Source organism: Furipterus horrens, unplaced genomic scaffold (genome assembly GCF_987537825.1).
Source record: "Furipterus horrens unplaced genomic scaffold, mFurHor1.1.pri manual_scaffold_8, whole genome shotgun sequence".
Classification (NCBI taxonomy): domain Eukaryota; kingdom Metazoa; phylum Chordata; class Mammalia; order Chiroptera; family Furipteridae; genus Furipterus; species Furipterus horrens.
This window is the reverse complement of record NW_028327178.1, coordinates 28,429,282-28,445,087: the sequence shown is the minus strand read 5'-3', so window position 1 is coordinate 28,445,087 and position 15,806 is coordinate 28,429,282. Positions and strand designations below refer to the sequence as shown.

Here is a 15,806-nt window from a genome sequence, read left to right as displayed (position 1 = left end):
ACCAAAAAAAAATAGAATAAAATAAAATAGCGAACCTGATACTTGTTACCCACCTGGGCAGAGATTTTTCTGTCCTTAACAAAAATGAAGGCAAAGTAATAATGAATTGAGTCTTCAAGTCTTTTTGTTTTCTAAAAGCCAAAATAGACCATTACCCTTTTACATTTGCCCTTCAACACAGTCATTCATTGCAAATTCTCCCCTAGTGTTATTTCTACTTTCATAGTTTATGATTATTGTCCAGTTCCTAATGATACATGGGAGAACGTTATTTTCATTAGTGGAATGCCTCCAAATTACAGACAGGATGTGTGCTTTTTTGAGTTTTCCTACAGGCAGATAATTGCATTTAGATAAATTCTTGGTACATTTCAATTCTTGAATCAAAGTATTTTTATATCTTTCCAAATCTAGGCGTCCCATTCACTTTTTGATGTTTTATCATCATCACTTCTAATTTTACTCTGAAGCTTTTAGTCATCCTTTATCTTCTATTTTCTGAAATGCATATCCAAATTGGGTAAAAAAGAAACAGAAGAGTAAATTTTGAAAAGATGGTTTCAGTTTTCAGACTTCATAATTCCTATGTTAACTTTGAATGTAGAAGGGAATGTATCCTTGCAAAGAATATTTAAATGATCAACACAGAACTAATGTATCTGTCTACGAAGGAAAATTTTAAGAAGGGGAAAAAGAACTGAGTAGCTCATTATTGGAAAAAAAAAAAAGAATATAAACATAACATGGAAGATTTAGGTATTAACACCTAAATTAAGTTTAAATTTTTAGTTTCTAGGCAGGTATGACATCATTTCTTTCAAGATAAAAATAATAATGGTGGGTGACAATTTTCTATATTTCCCAGTGGATTTTCTAACATTCTTATAGGGAAACCAAACTATTATGTATCATTTCTTGTTTTTAATTTTGTCTTCATTTCTGAAGAAAAAGACCTGAGTGTTGACTTTTTTTTTTTTTAATTTCTTAAACTTTCACAACATTCAGAAGTTTTTCTGCATTGTGTCTTCGCTGATGCCTAAAAAGATTTGAGCTTTGACTGTAGGATTTCCCACACTGAACGCATTCATAAGGTTTCTCCCCAGTATGGATTCTCTGATGATTAATAAGCCCAGAATTCTGGCTAAAGGCTTTTCCACATTCAAGACATTTGTAAGGTTTTTCTCCAGTATGGACTCTCTGGTGTTGCACAAGGATAGAACTTCTACTAAATGCCTTCCCACATTCAACACATCCATAGGGCTTCTCTCCACTGTGGATTCTTTGATGAAGAATAAGGGCTGAGCCCTGACTGAAGTGTTTTCCACATTCATCACATATATGTTGTTTCTTTCTAGAAGGATTTCTCTTTCTTTCAAACCTGCCCTTAGGGAAACAGGCTTCTCCATATTTAAAAATCTGAGGAACACCTACATTGAGAGTGCCAGGAACTTCATGAGATTCTACTGCTGAAGGAATCTCCTGCTTTGGAGCTAATGCTCCATTTTCAGTCCTAGCATCATCATCTGAAATAAACAGAAAATGTAAATATCAATCATTTTCTATTCTGGGAGAAGGGAACCTGGAAAAAAAAAAATTAATGGACTTAAAGTAAACAAATAGCTTGTATACATCTATAAACAGCACTATGAAAAGTGGTATTAAGGTCGCCTACTCACAAAAGAGAAAAAAAAGAAAACGACTGATTATGAGGCTAAGGAGGTAAATAACAAAGAGGGGTTGAACAGTTATCTCTGAATAAAAGTAGTAACATACGCTAGTGGGTTACAGATGGAAATGAGAAAACAAGGAACAGAAAGATTTTAAGACTGTTAGGAAGACAGTGACAGTAATGCAGCCAGGTCTGGATGGAACTCTGAAAGAAAAATAAGACTGACTATTAGAAAATCATTATAATATTTTTTTGCTTTGAAAAAGGAAGAAATTACATCAAAATACAATGGTGTAAAAAAATAAGCAATCAGGTCAGAAAGTGACCATTTCTGAAATAAGGAAGACAGAGCAGGTCACAGCCAAGATTAGAATGCAGGAGGAGTCCCTGACAAGGAGGAGCTGAAGATATGCTGGGAACATCTTGTGTTAACTCAGATCGTGACCCTTACAAATTCAATATGTCCTTAATAAATCTAAGTTTTCCTGTAAAAGAAGCTTGCCCTATTTGGTATTTCTCATGGCACCTAGATGAGTTCTTACTTCTTGGCCTTAGATGTGTCTAGTGAAAGAAAAGCCTGAATTACCAGCATGAGGTACCATCACATCTGTAGGCCGCCACGGTAGCAAGTCTCATTTAAGACTTTCCTGCCTGCGAACCAAGTGTCGCTGGTTCGATCCCCAGTCAGGGCACATAACTAGGTTGCACGCCAAGTCCCCAGTTGGGGGCGCGTGAGAGGCAACCGCACAGTGATGCTTCTCTCCCTCTCTCCTTTCCCCTCTCTCTAAAAAACAGATAAATAAAATAAAATAAAATAATCTTGTTTTAAAAAAAAAAAAAGACTTTCCTGAAACTTCACACCTTGAAAAGTCAAGGCAGTTACTACAGGGTGAGCAACAGCACTCAGAACTAAGTGGTGGTGGGTAGGACTATAATAAATGATTAAGAAAGGGATAGTCACGCTGAAAAAGGAGAGACTGAAGGGGTGGAGGGGACTAGTGAGGTCTGGGTCTGGAGACCTGGAGAACAGAGGCATGTGAATAAGGTTAAGTGGAGAGAGATGGCACACTAAGAAGGAAGTTCTCAAGTGTGGCAGACACTAGATGTGTTGAAATGAGGTATTAAAAGATAGGTGAAAAGTATTCTAATATTCAGGTGGGGGGAGAAGTTTTCTACCCGAGAAAATGCCACTTCCAAACCAAGGTTAGTGGTTTAAAAACTTTACTGCACAAAAGAATGTCCTATGAAATACATACAATTGCAGATTCTCAGCAGACTTCAGCCCCCACACCAGAAGTTCCAATTTACCCAACACACTGTTCCCCTCAAGTGGGGAGAAAACTGGTTCACACCTCATTCTGCATCCCTCCAGTGAGATCGCCAGCTACCTCAAGGAATGATCCCCAAAGCGGTCTCAAACAAAATTTCATTTCAATTCATTTAAATATGAAAAAGGATATCCAGTAGTTTTAGGAATAAACTGGGTTGTGTCAAAGTATACAAATAAGTATGTGGCATTAATTGCCAATATATTGGGAAAGACTAGTCTAATTTTTCTGTATTTAAAGCTTATTATAGCCGAGAAGCCTATTTTTGCATAAATACTTAGAAAAGGTGAACTTTACCCAAATATTGTTTCTATAGAAGAACCTTCTTAGAAAAAATGACTCTAGACAGGATGTAACTTTACCCAAGTATTGTTTCTATAAAAGAACCTTCTTAGAAAAAATGACTCTAGACAGGATGTTGAAGAGAAAAAATAACTGCATGAAAATACAGGGACCTGGTCTATTGGTAGGTGCTGGCTCAGACTAAGGCAAATGCCAGCCAGCCTGAAACAGGCAGATCTTCAAGAAAGAGGTGAAAGGGAAGAAATGTTAATATCTAGGAATAAAAGACCTGAGGTCAGCAAACCAATTGTTATGAGAAAAGAATCAAGTTCCTGCAATGTGTTCAGTCTTAGGAAATCTCACACACACACACACACACACACACACACACACACACAATAGAATAAGCAAAGGGTTCTGGACAAAAAGCCCATACTCTCTTTCACCCCGCTACCCATATGAAATTCTGGTCCTCACCACAGTGCCTTAGGGAATGGAGCTCCCAGGATGCCCACTTGAGCTGGTTTTCCACAGCATCAAGCTCAGAACTTGGTATTCCCTGAGCTTCTTCTTGAGATACAATCTCCTCTACCAGCACTTCCCGTTTTCGTCGTCGAAGAGAAACCTGGAAATAAGATTTAGTTCAGTTGATCGGAATTTGATGAGAATAAGAACTAACTGCACATAAGAGAACCATATAAAACATATACTGCTGTTGGGTGGAGTTAATTCAGCAGCTTTCCCTACTGGTATGCCAGTGCTTCTGACCCAGGAAAAGAGACATAGGCAGGCTCACCGGCTGTCCAGGGTCATCTAGTTCGCTCTCTAAATCCTCCAGCAATGTCACTGCCTCCTCTCCATTCTCTGGATGATGCTCTCGAACCCAAGTCTGCAGCTCCTTGGGTAGGATGGCAACAAACTGCTCCAGCACTACTAGCTCCAAGATCTGTTCTTTTGTGTGTGTCTCTGGCCTCAGCCATAGACGGCAAAGTTCCCGAAGCTGGCTCACAGCTTCACGGGGCCCAGGTGAATCCTGGTATCCAAACTGCCTGAATCGCTGCCGGAAAACCTCTGGGTCAGGGAGATGGTTCCAAGGAATACTTGATCCCTCTTCGCCATCAGGATCCTCCTCCAACTTCACTCTCAGAATCTTCTCCTCTTCATCTGGAGTTGGGATGATAAGTATCGAATCTTCTTCCCCGGACTGTGCAGACATCCTGATTTATAATACTTCAAGAAAAAACAATCAAGGAAGGTAGGGTATAGGCCTCAGAGAAATACCTCGTTTTCTTCACAGGCAATCCTGAGGCACAAAAAATAAAAAAATATATAAATGACCAAATATCCTAAGATTTTGGACATATACTGATAAAGTAAGAATAGTTCTCCTGGCCCTGGCTGCTGTGGCTCAGTCGGCCTGCGAGCCAAATGTCGCTGGTTCGATTCCCAGTCAGGGCACATGACTAGGTTGCACGTCAGGTACCCAGTTGGGGGCGCGAGTGAGAGGCAACCACACAGTGATGCTTCTCTCCCTCTCTTTCTTCTTTCCCCTCTCTCTAAAAATAAAATAAACAAGCAAATAAATAAAAAAGAAAAAATATTTCTTTTACTGAATTTAAAATTCCAATCAATAACCTACACCAGAAGTTGGCAAACTACAACTCACAGCCAAATCTGGCCTGCTGCCCCTTTTTGTATAACACCTGTATTAAGAATAGTTTCCACATTTTTTACATGGGTGAAAAAATTAAAAGAATATTTCATGACATGTGAAAATGATATGCAATTAAAATGTCTGTGTTCCTAAATGATTTTATTTGTGCACAGTTCATGCTACAATGGCAGAGCTGAATTGTTGCCAGAGACTACATGGCCTGAAAAATCTAAAATTTACTATCTGGTCTTTTTTTTTTAAAGATTTTATTTATTTACTTTTAGAGAGAGGGGAAGAGAGGAAGAAAAACATCAATGTGCAAGCAACCGGTTGCACACCCCCAACTGGGGACCTGGCCCGCAACCCAGACATGTGCCCTGACTGGGAATTGAACCAGCGACCTTTCACCACGCAGGCCAGAGCTCAATCCATGGAACCACACAAGCCAGGGCACTATTTGACCTTTTAGAGAAAAAGTTTGACCTATAAAAACCAACACACCCTATTTCAATAATCAAAATAACCCAAGTAAGAACCAGCCCACTTCAATGTTTTCTAAATGCATTTGATCCTGAAATGCATTATTTGCAGTTCAGGACTAGTGTTCCCTGACACACTTAGGTAAACTCAAAATCAAGGATGCATTTTTATTACCTGCTCAAGAAAAAAATAATTTAAGACAAAAAAATTTTAAGTTAAAAAATATTTTTAAAATGTTTAAGAACTCCGTACTCTTAAAATATATGTGAAAAGTTATTCACTTGCTCAGGAACAGATAATGTGACATTGAAAAAAAAATCAACCTCCAGTGCCATACAATGAAATTATTCAGTCACTCACCACAACATAATTAATTTAAATTTGATAGGCATTAATCACAGAAACTTCTATGAAAGGCGCTCTCATAACCATCTTAACTTCTTGCAGTCACCCAGAATCCTGTCCTTACACGGGATGACTCACAGTTTTCCCCGCTTCTTTCTTCAGGAAAACCTTGTGCTATTTCTGATCATTTCCTTAGTATTTGCACAGTCATGCCCACGCCGCTGCTTACAATACATATTAGGAATGGACCATGCAGCTACTCAATGACTCTATTCAGAGCCCAGAATCTGAAAACCAATAATTTCAAAAAAACTTATAACCCTTATCAAGTTGAAGACCAGGATCAGAAAAGACCTTATCAGATAGATAACACACAGAACTTTAATTCAGTACTCTGGAGTGTGGAAGCCTCTAAGTAAGGTTTTGCCGACAGATTTGTTCGTTCCTATCCTACCTTGTCAATGGTTCAAGCATTCTATATAAAAGAAATTTCTCTTCCATGTTCTCATCCGGTACCGTGGCCGTGGGACATGAATGAGCTAACGAGAGGGCAAGCCCGCGGTCCTGACAGTTTGCGTGGGTAGCCTTGTTCGGGTGATCTCCCTACCTCACTCCTGCAGAGTGCTGCTGCGAACCCTGCCTGAACCCCGATTTCCTCCAGCCTCGCCGCACTCACAGCCGCGGAGTTCAGACGACTGAAGGCCACTCGGGCCCGTCAATATCGGGGCCACAGCACTTCCCCCCGCGGCCGACGGAACTACAAGTCCCGGCAGCTCTCACACAAGACCCGCCCTTCCCCGCCTCCGCCCGAACCAAGTCCCAGAACTCTCTGCGAGACGCCAGGGCCTCGAAATAGAACAAAACCGGCTGATGGGGGAAGGGAAAGACGAGGGTCAAGGAAGAGAAGGGAAAAGAACCGTCGGAGGGTGTCGAAAGCCCTATCTGGCCTTTGGTCTACCCCTCCACGCCCTGCAACTGCTGGGCGCGAAGACTGCGGCCTGTCCCCCGCACCTCCCGGGGACTCGAGGAAGGTCCCCGCCAGGTTTCTTCGCTGGCTTCTTCCAAGCGGTCCGCGGCCCCTATCCCAGCGTACCCCGGACACCGTTTCCTCCACTCTGGCGCAAACCTCCGGCTCAGGAACCACAGCAGCCTCGCTGTCCAACGCAGACGCAGAAATGCCACTCACAAGCCGTTTCCCAGAAGCCCCCAGCGCGGACTGCTTCCGGTCTGTTGGCCCCAGAAGGAGGAGGGAGGTGAAGCCCCGCGTTGCCGTGGAGATGTGCTCTGCGCGGGGGAGGGGCGGCCCAACGACAATGACCGCTTTGAGCCTGGGTTTGGCCTGGTGCCTCTTTCCTCGGGTAGCCCATAGTTCTGCGTTCCGCTTAAAACGCAAGTTAAAGAAAGAGAGAATTCTGCCATTAAGATAGTCTTTATGGTTTCACAATCCCTTTCACATGGGATTTCTCATGTGATCCTCACAGTAATCCTCTGAAAGAAGTAATAAAAGCTTATATTTATAAATGCTTACTACATTGTGCCAGGCACTGTCACCAAGCTTTACATATATTGCCATTAATTTTCACAACCCTATGCTGCAGGGACGTTTATTATCCCCATTTCACTGCTAACTAATGCACAGTAAATAACCTACCAAGAACTCATAACTAATAAGTGGGAAGCAGGATTTGAAACCAATGCATGACTCCATCCAACCTTTGGCTCCCACTGGCTATGCTACAGAACTTTATTTTGACCAATTTATCTATTAGGGAAATAAGATGAGACAGATTAGAGTTTTGGGAATGATCTCACATTGAATTTGTAGAATTTGTGGTCATCTGACTAATTTAGGCTGGCCATTTTATACCACAAAACAGCTGCTGAAGTGATCATTTAATAACGTAAATCAGACTGCTTTACTTCCTATTCAAACGCCTTCAAGCCCTGACCCGTGTGGTTCTGTTGGGTGTCTTTCTGCAAAGTGAACAGTTGCCATTTCTCTCACATGGATGTTTCTCTCTTTTCTCCCTACCTTCGCCTCTCTCTAAAATAAATAAAATCTTTTAAAAAAGTAAAATCATTCAATGGATCCTCACTGCCTTAAGTATGACATAAAAACTCCTTACCTTGGCCTGTTCCCTATATTCCCTGTCTGACCTCAGCTTAGGCTCACCTTAGCCCAGGATCCTCAGCCACACTGACAACCTTTCCTCTTGGAAGCCTTCCCACCATATGTAGCAATATTCAAAGTGATCTGATTTACTCATTTCCATGTTTTTTGTTTTGTTTTATTTTTGAATGTCCTAGAAGGGCAGGAAACTTGTCTGTCTTGTTTAGCACAGTATCCCCACCGAGTCATAGGATGCTGACAGCTGGATTTATAGAGAATGTAATAAATATTTGTTGAATAAACGAATGAATTGTGCTGGCCCCACTGGTGCCTTTGCTAGGTCACATGTCAGGCATCAGAAACCACACAAAAGAGCCCTGTTGTTTAAGGTCTATGTTAGAAGTGCAGGTCTGGGCTTCCAAAAGCATTGCAATATCTTCAGGCTTTGGTTCTTTTCCTCATTCAGGAAAGTGCCCTCAGCCTCTGATCAATTTGTGAATGAGAGCAAGTTAACAAGCAAGCAGCTGATGGTATAGGACTACGTTGCACTATGACCCAAACTTCATCTCCCCAGAACCACTGCTTAACTCTGATCCTTTTCTTTCTTTCTTTAGGAGGATTCAGAAATCCAGCCTTTTCAGTCCTCTACTTGGTACTGCCACAAATCTGCTTGGCTGCTTTTACTACTTTTCCCTCTTTGGTGACTCTAAAAGCTAGCTCAAGGCATTTTTGTTTTATTTTACTTTAAGAGTTTTTACATGTAATTAATGTTGGAAAACAGAAAAGATCATCAAACAGAAATACTTAAGGAAATTAAAAATGTTACAAATTTTTACAAAACCCTTTCCTAGGATTCTGTTCTATAATTCCTATTTCTTTCTAAGAGAGTAAATGGAAAACACATGAATTTTTCCTCTTTTGAGAGCAAGGACTGACACCTCTTTGAAACACCATCCTTCTGAGCCCCACTATGTGGATTCTTTTCTGAATCATGGTCATTGAAACCATCTTAAAGATCTAGTCAAGCCCTGGTCTGGTAGCTCAGTTCATTAGAGTGTTATCTCCATACACCAAGATTGCAGGTTTAATCTCTGGTGAGGTCACATTCAAGAGGCAACCAGTGAATGCATAGATGGGTGGAACAGCAAATCAATTTCTCTCTCTCTCTCTCTCGTACATTTTTTTAAAATGATCATGGACTTCTGGCCAAGATAGAGGCTTAAGTAGAAACGCTTCGCCTCCCCCCACAACCATAAGAGGGAATACAACTATCTCAAAACTAAAAACAATCAGAACTGCCAGAAAATCAACCTGCATGGAAGTCCAACAAAGATATAAAGAAGCAATACTCATCCAGACAGGTACAAGGGGTGGAGCCAGGGCAGAGAGGATGTGGTGTGGCAGTGGCAGCCGTGGTGGCAGCAGCAAGACAGTGGTTGTGGCTGGCTGGTGTAAAGCACAGTCACACATCATGAAAGTCAGGAGGGATACCTGGGGAGCACTCCCAGACCCAGACCAGACCCTGCAGCTCATGGTTCCTGCACCAAGGAAAATAAAGCCTCATTGCTTCTGACTGTGAAAACCCAGGGCAGTTGGGGTAGAGGAAGAAACTGCAGTCTCTCAGCAAAGTCCATTTGTTTAGAGGGCCCCCACAGTCCTAGAAAATTTGCAAACCCAACCACTCTGGGAACCACAACCAGGACAACAGCTAGATGGGTGCCAGTCCCATATGGGAAGCAGGAAAGTGCTTGAAAAATCGGCGAGTGCTGAGCAAGCAGCATTGTTCCCTCTCAGACCTCTCTCCCATATACAGTATCACAATGTGGTGAAATGGGTCGCCCGGCACTGAGAAATACCTAAGGCTCCGCCCCTTAAATGTTACAGGTGCAAAAGCCCTCCCTAAGACACAGAGGCAAACATAGGAGGCTGTCAAATTGAGAAGACAGAGATGTATGGCCCAAAAGAGAGAGCAGATAAAGGTTACTGTGAAAGAACTAAGCGATGAGGAGATAGCCAACCTAACAAACACAGAGTTCAAAACACTGGTGATAATGATGCTCACAGACTTGACAAATATGATTGAGTACGGCAAACACATAAGGGAAGACATGAAGGCTATGCTAAGTGAAACAAAGGGAAATCCACACAAAACCACTGGTGAAGGGAAGGAAGCCGGGGTTCAAACCAATGATTTGGAAAGTAAGGAAGAAATAAGCAGTCAACATGAACAGAATGAAGAAAAAGGAATTGAAAAAAATGAGGAGAGGCTTGGGAACCTCTGGGACAACTTTAAACAGGCCAACATCTGAATCATAGGGATGCCAGAAGGAAAGGAGGAAGAGCAAGAAATTGAAAACTTATGTGAAAAAATAATGAAGGAAAAATTCCCTAATTTGGCAAAGGAAATAGACATACAAGTCCAGGAAGCACAGAGAGTCCCAAACAAGCTAGACCCAAAGAGGACCATACCAAAACACATCATAATTAAAATGCCAAAGGTTAAAGATAAAGAGAGAATCTTTTTTAAAAAAATATGCTTTATTGATTATGCTATTACAGTTGTCCCAATTTCTTTTCCCTTTGTTCCCCTCCACCCAGTGACCCCCCTCCCTCCAGGTGTTCCCCATCCTTAGTCCATATCCATTGGTTGTGCATATAGTTCTTTCAACATCTTCCTGTCTACTCCACTCCCTCCTGCTATGCTTCTTAATTCCTGTACCACCTCCCTCCCCACTCCCTTCTTCCCCCTCCCTGCTGACCTCCCCCCAAAATGTTCCCCATACCTATAATTCTTTTTCCACTCTCGTTGCCTACTTAGTTTGTCTTTGTTTCGGTTCCCTAGCTTCTGTTGTTGGTTGTTGTGATACAGTTTTCATTTTAATGTTCATAGTTTTGATCCTTAAAGAGAGAATCTTAAAAGCAGCAAGAGAAAAGAAGAGAGTTACCTAGAAAGGGGTTCCTATAAGACAATCAGCTGACTTCTCAAAAGAAACTTTGAGGCAAGAAGGGACTGGCAAGAAGTATTCAAAGTGATGAAAAGCAAGGACCTACAACCAAGATTACTCTATCCAGCAAAGCTATCATTTAGAATGGAAGGGCAGATAAAGCGCTTCCAAGATGAGGTAAAGCTAAAGGAGTTCATCTTCACTAAGCCCTTATTATAGGAAATGTTAAAGGGATTGTTTAAGAAAAAGATCAAAACTATCAACATTAAAATGACAACAAACTCAGAACTATCAACAACAGAATCTAAAAACAAAAACAAACGAAGCAATCATAGGTATGGGGATCATTTGGAGGATTATCAGCTGGAAGGGGAAATGGGGAGAAATGGGAAAATGGTGAAGGGATTCAGAAGCATAATTGGTAGGTACAAAATAGGGAGATGTTAAGAATTGTATAGGAAAGGGTGAATCAAAGAACTTACACGCAGGACCCATGGACATGAACTAAGGGGGGTGGGATTGCTGGAGGGAAGTGGGGTACAGTACTGGGCAGAGAGGAGCAAAGGGAAAAGAAATTGGGACTACTGTAACAGCGTAATCAATAAAATATACTTTAAAAAATGATCAAGTCAAGAAAGAGCATCTTGTTTCTCTGAGCAACCTGAGTGTAGGGAATAGCTTTGTGCCAGCACTGGACAACCTTGGACATATCTACATGGGCCACACAAACAAGGCTTGAACAGCAGCTGATCTGAGTCTTGGCAGAACACCTTGTGATCCTCCTGGAACACAAGAGCATGAGGGGTTTTATAAGTAGCTGCCACAAGGCCATTTGCCACTCAGTTCCCAGTCTTCCAAGAAGGTTGTCACGAGACAATTTCTCATTGCTTCCTGGGTCATGATTAAGACTTTCTGCTTCCCACCCCCACTCCCTTCTGTACAGTTGCAGACTATAAAATGGCTTAGATGCCACATGGCATTAGTCCCTCAGCACCAAGGTAGTCCACAATTCATTCATGTTGCAGTCATCTGGCTCTTTTTGTCACTGTCTGTGTAAATAATAATCTGTCTAAATCTAAAAAGGACTAATTGTTTTCTTTGCCAGCCAAAACTTTCAACTTTGCCTTAAAACTATCTCATTCATCCATTAATGGTTAAAAAAAAAAAAACATAAAAAAAAAAAAAACAGACTACATAGGTTCCAGAGAACTAATGATAGCTTAAATGAAGTCATGATTTCTTCTTTTAGCATCACCACCTCCTTAAGGAAATAGACAAAAAAAAAAAAAAAAGTATTCACAAGGCAGTGGAGAAATGCTACAGTAGAGTAGAATAGAGCACCAGCAAGAAAGCCAAATGAGGCAGTGTGCTGAGCGGTAAGGGAGGCACCCTGAGATGGAGGAAGAGAGGCAAAGTTTTCATTCTGGAAGAGAAGCACAGACCTTCAGATGTGATGTTATCAGATTTCATCAAAGAATAATCTTTTCTAGGCTTTTCTCTCCCATCCAAGTACTAACCAGGTCCGACCCTGCTTAGCTTCTGAGATCAGATGAGATCAGGTGTGTTCAGGGTGGTATGGCCATAGACTAGGCTCTTCTCTAACAATTATTTGGAAGCTCTCAGTCCCAACCCTCAGTGCAAAAGTTTCTCACTCTGGGCACTTTGAGTGTACTGGTTAAAAGATTTCATTTTATTGTAGCTGATAAGTACACTGTGCCAGGAGTCTTTTGTTTGCAAGTGACTAAAAACCTAACTGTGGCAGACACTATTAGCTTCCCATACAAAGCACTCCCCTTCTTCTAATACACTCCCAATTTTTGGGATCTGGGAGCGGGGGGCAGGCAACACTGTGCCCAGCCATTGCCAATAAATTGTGATTGAGTTGAGCCATCCATAACCATTCTGTTTCCCTTTGCCAGGTAGTCACTTTGCCTCCCTGACAACTAGGAATGGCCATATTATTCAGTTCTGATTAATGAGATGTAAGAAGAAATAGTTTGATTTTCAAGAAAGATATCTAATTTTCCCTGGCTGGCTATCTCAGGTGGTTAGAGCATTGTCCTAATATGCCAAGGTTACAGGTTCAATCCCTGGTCTGGAATAAACTGATGACTGCATAAATGGGTGGAGCAACAAATTGATCTCTCCCCACTCCCTCTCTCTCCACTCCCCTTCCTTTCTCTAAAATCAATAATATTTTTAAAAGAAATGTATCTAATTCAGGTATGTCATCGAAATTTATTGGCATAAAGTTATTCATAATATTTCCTTAATATCTTTTTAATGTCTGCAGGACCAGTAGTGATGACCCCTCTTTCATTCTTGAAATTGGTAATTTCTGTTTGCTTTTCTTAATCAATTTTGCTTAAAATTTATAAATATTATTCACCTCTCAGAGAATCAACTTCTGGCTTTAGTTGCTCAATTATTTGTTCTCTATTTTATGGAGTTCTCCTTTAAAATTAGTATACAATAAAATTGCCTTTTTGTGCCATTTACTCTGTAAGTTTTAACATACAGAGTATGTTTTCACATAGATTTGTGAAACTACCACCAAAACCACGATACAGAAGAGTTGCATCATTCATAAAATTTCCTCAGGATGTACTCACAACTTTCCTACATCCATAACCTGTGGCAACTACTGATTTATTATCCATCAAAATAGTTTTTACTTTTCCGTAAAATAACATAAATGAAATAATGAAGTGTTCAGCCTTTTACATACCTTTCATTCAGCACAATGCCTTTAACCTTTCAGTCAGCATAATTACTTTAAGATTCATCTATATTGCTGCATATCTCAATAGTTCATTTTATTGCTGAGTAGTATTTTACTGTCAGTTACATAGTTTGTTTACCCATTTAACCGTTAAAGGACTTTTGGGTTGTTTCTGAATTTGAGGAATTATAAATAGAGCTATTTGAATGTTTATGGACAGGGTTTTGTGTGAACACAAGTTTTTATTTCTCTAGAGTAAATATCTAGAAGTAGGATAGCTAGGTCATATAGTGTTATGGACTGTATGTTTGTGCCTGTCCCCCAAATTCACATGTTGAAGCCCTAAACCCCAATGTGATGGTATTTGAAGATGGGCCCTCTGGCAGGTAATTAGGTTTAGATAAGGTCATGAGGGTGGGGCCCTTATGATGTGATTAGTGCCCTTATTAGAGATAAGATACCCATTTTTCTCTCTCTCCACTATGTGAGGACACAGTGAGAAGGTGGCCATCTGAAAACCCAGAAGAGAGCCTTTAGCTGGGAACTGAATTACTGAGCTTGGACTTCCTAACCTCCAAAACTGGGAAGAATGAATTCCTGTTATTTAAGCCATTCAGTATATGGTATTTTGTTATAGCAGGTGGAGCCAGTAATATATATGGTGTTTATTTTTGTTGGAAACTGTCGAAGTTTTTCAGAGTGGCTATACCATTTTACATCCCTATCAGTAATGTATGAGTGACCAGATTCTCCACATATTCACTAGCACTTGGTGTTATCTTTTGAATTATGTTAAATACTTTTCTGCATCAATTTATATGACCATGTGACTTTTCCTTTTGAAACAACTAAATCATCTGGTGGATTACTTTAATTTACCTAATAGTCCTGTGGTCAATCCCACTTGGTGCAGTTGTTTTATTCTGGATTCAATCTGATACTCTTTTGTTGAGGACTTTTGTGCCTGTGGTCATTAAGGATTTTGGACTGTAGTTTTCTTTTAATTGTCTTCTCTTTTTTGCATCTCAATATTTATTATCTGTGCTGTTTAAATAGGATAATTTCTATTGATCTATAGCTATTTGCTCTGGCATCTGTATTCTTCCATTGAGCTCATACAATGCATTTTTTTGGTTGCTTTTTTCAGCTCTAAAATTTTCATTTGGTTCTTATTATATACTTTTTCCCCCTGAGGTTTTATATTTTTTCCATTAACTCACTCTTACTTCCTAAGAAGTTATTTTTAATACTTTATTTAAAGTATTCTTCTGGCCCTAACCAGTGTGGCTTAGTTGGTTGGGTGTCATCCCACAAAGAGAAAGGTTGCAGGTTCAATTCTTGGTCAGGGCACATGCCTGGGGTGCAGGTTTGATCCCCATTGGGGCACATATGAGAGGCAACCAATCAATATTTCTCCCCCTCTCTCCATTATCATTTCTCTAAAAATAAATTTTAAAAATCTTTAAAATACTTTTCTGATAATTCTAACATCTTTATTATCTAGGCATTGGCATAATTTGATTTTATTTTTCCTTGCAAATTGAGATATTCCAGGTTCTTCCTATACCTTGTAATTTTGCATTGTATCCTGCACATTTTTAATATTATGTTATCAGATTATGGGTATCATCTAAACCCTAAGGAGAAAGTTGATTTGTTTGTTCTAGCAGGCAATGGACCTAGTTAGGGTCAGGCCACAAATTCTGATCTGCATCTTGAGGGCTGTGGTTCCAATGTCAGTTCTGTTTTCAAACACTTCCAGTGCAATTTGGATCTGTCCTTTCTGATGCCACCCAGTGGCCAGTCTGAATTCTGGGTTGCAGTCTACTCTGTAGCTCAGTTCTCAATGCCTGTTGTCTGCTGTTTAAATAGAGTCAAATCCACGCATGTGCAGTTTAGAGGTGAGCAGAGTTCATACACTACTTTGGGGGATCACACTTGGTCTCCCTCCTCTAGGCAAAAAAACCAACAATTTCTGGCTCCCCGAGTCCTCCACTACTAGTCATCCATCTAGAAAGCTGGGGTTTTAGTTTCCCTGCTCTGCTGTTTACTTCTCTCAACTATGTCTGCCTCCTGCTCCAAGCAGTGAGAGGACACAGAGAATAAAGGAAATGGGGATTGGCACCACGTTCTTGGGACCAAAGCTCCTGTGATCACACAAAGGATTCCCCTCTGAGTATAAGGAGCTTTCCCTGTGGCCTCTGCCATTGCCATGCCACTACCATATATTGCCTGAAGGCGAGGTCAGGAAGGAGAGAACCCTCTTTCACT

At 40.7% G+C, this 15,806-nt stretch overlaps 1 protein-coding gene across 2 annotated transcripts; it reads right to left on the bottom strand.

The window, feature by feature from the left end:
- Window positions 1–6,982, bottom strand: ZNF24 (zinc finger protein 24). 2 transcript variants are annotated; one of them, XM_090285656.1, is made up of 4 exons: window positions 6,770–6,982; window positions 4,076–4,582; window positions 3,757–3,904; window positions 1–1,523 (listed from the first exon to the last, which is right to left on the bottom strand). In XM_090285656.1, the coding sequence occupies exons 2-4, from the start codon at window positions 4,493–4,495 to the stop codon at window positions 985–987; spliced, it is 1,107 nt and encodes a 368-aa protein (XP_090141782.1). In that variant the 5' UTR covers window positions 4,496–4,582; window positions 6,770–6,982; the 3' UTR covers window positions 1–984. The 2 variants fall into 2 exon arrangements, with proteins under 2 accessions (XP_090141782.1, XP_090141781.1); XM_090285655.1 differs by having other exon boundaries at window positions 6,852–6,982.
- Window positions 6,983–15,806: the final 8,824 nt, after the last annotated feature.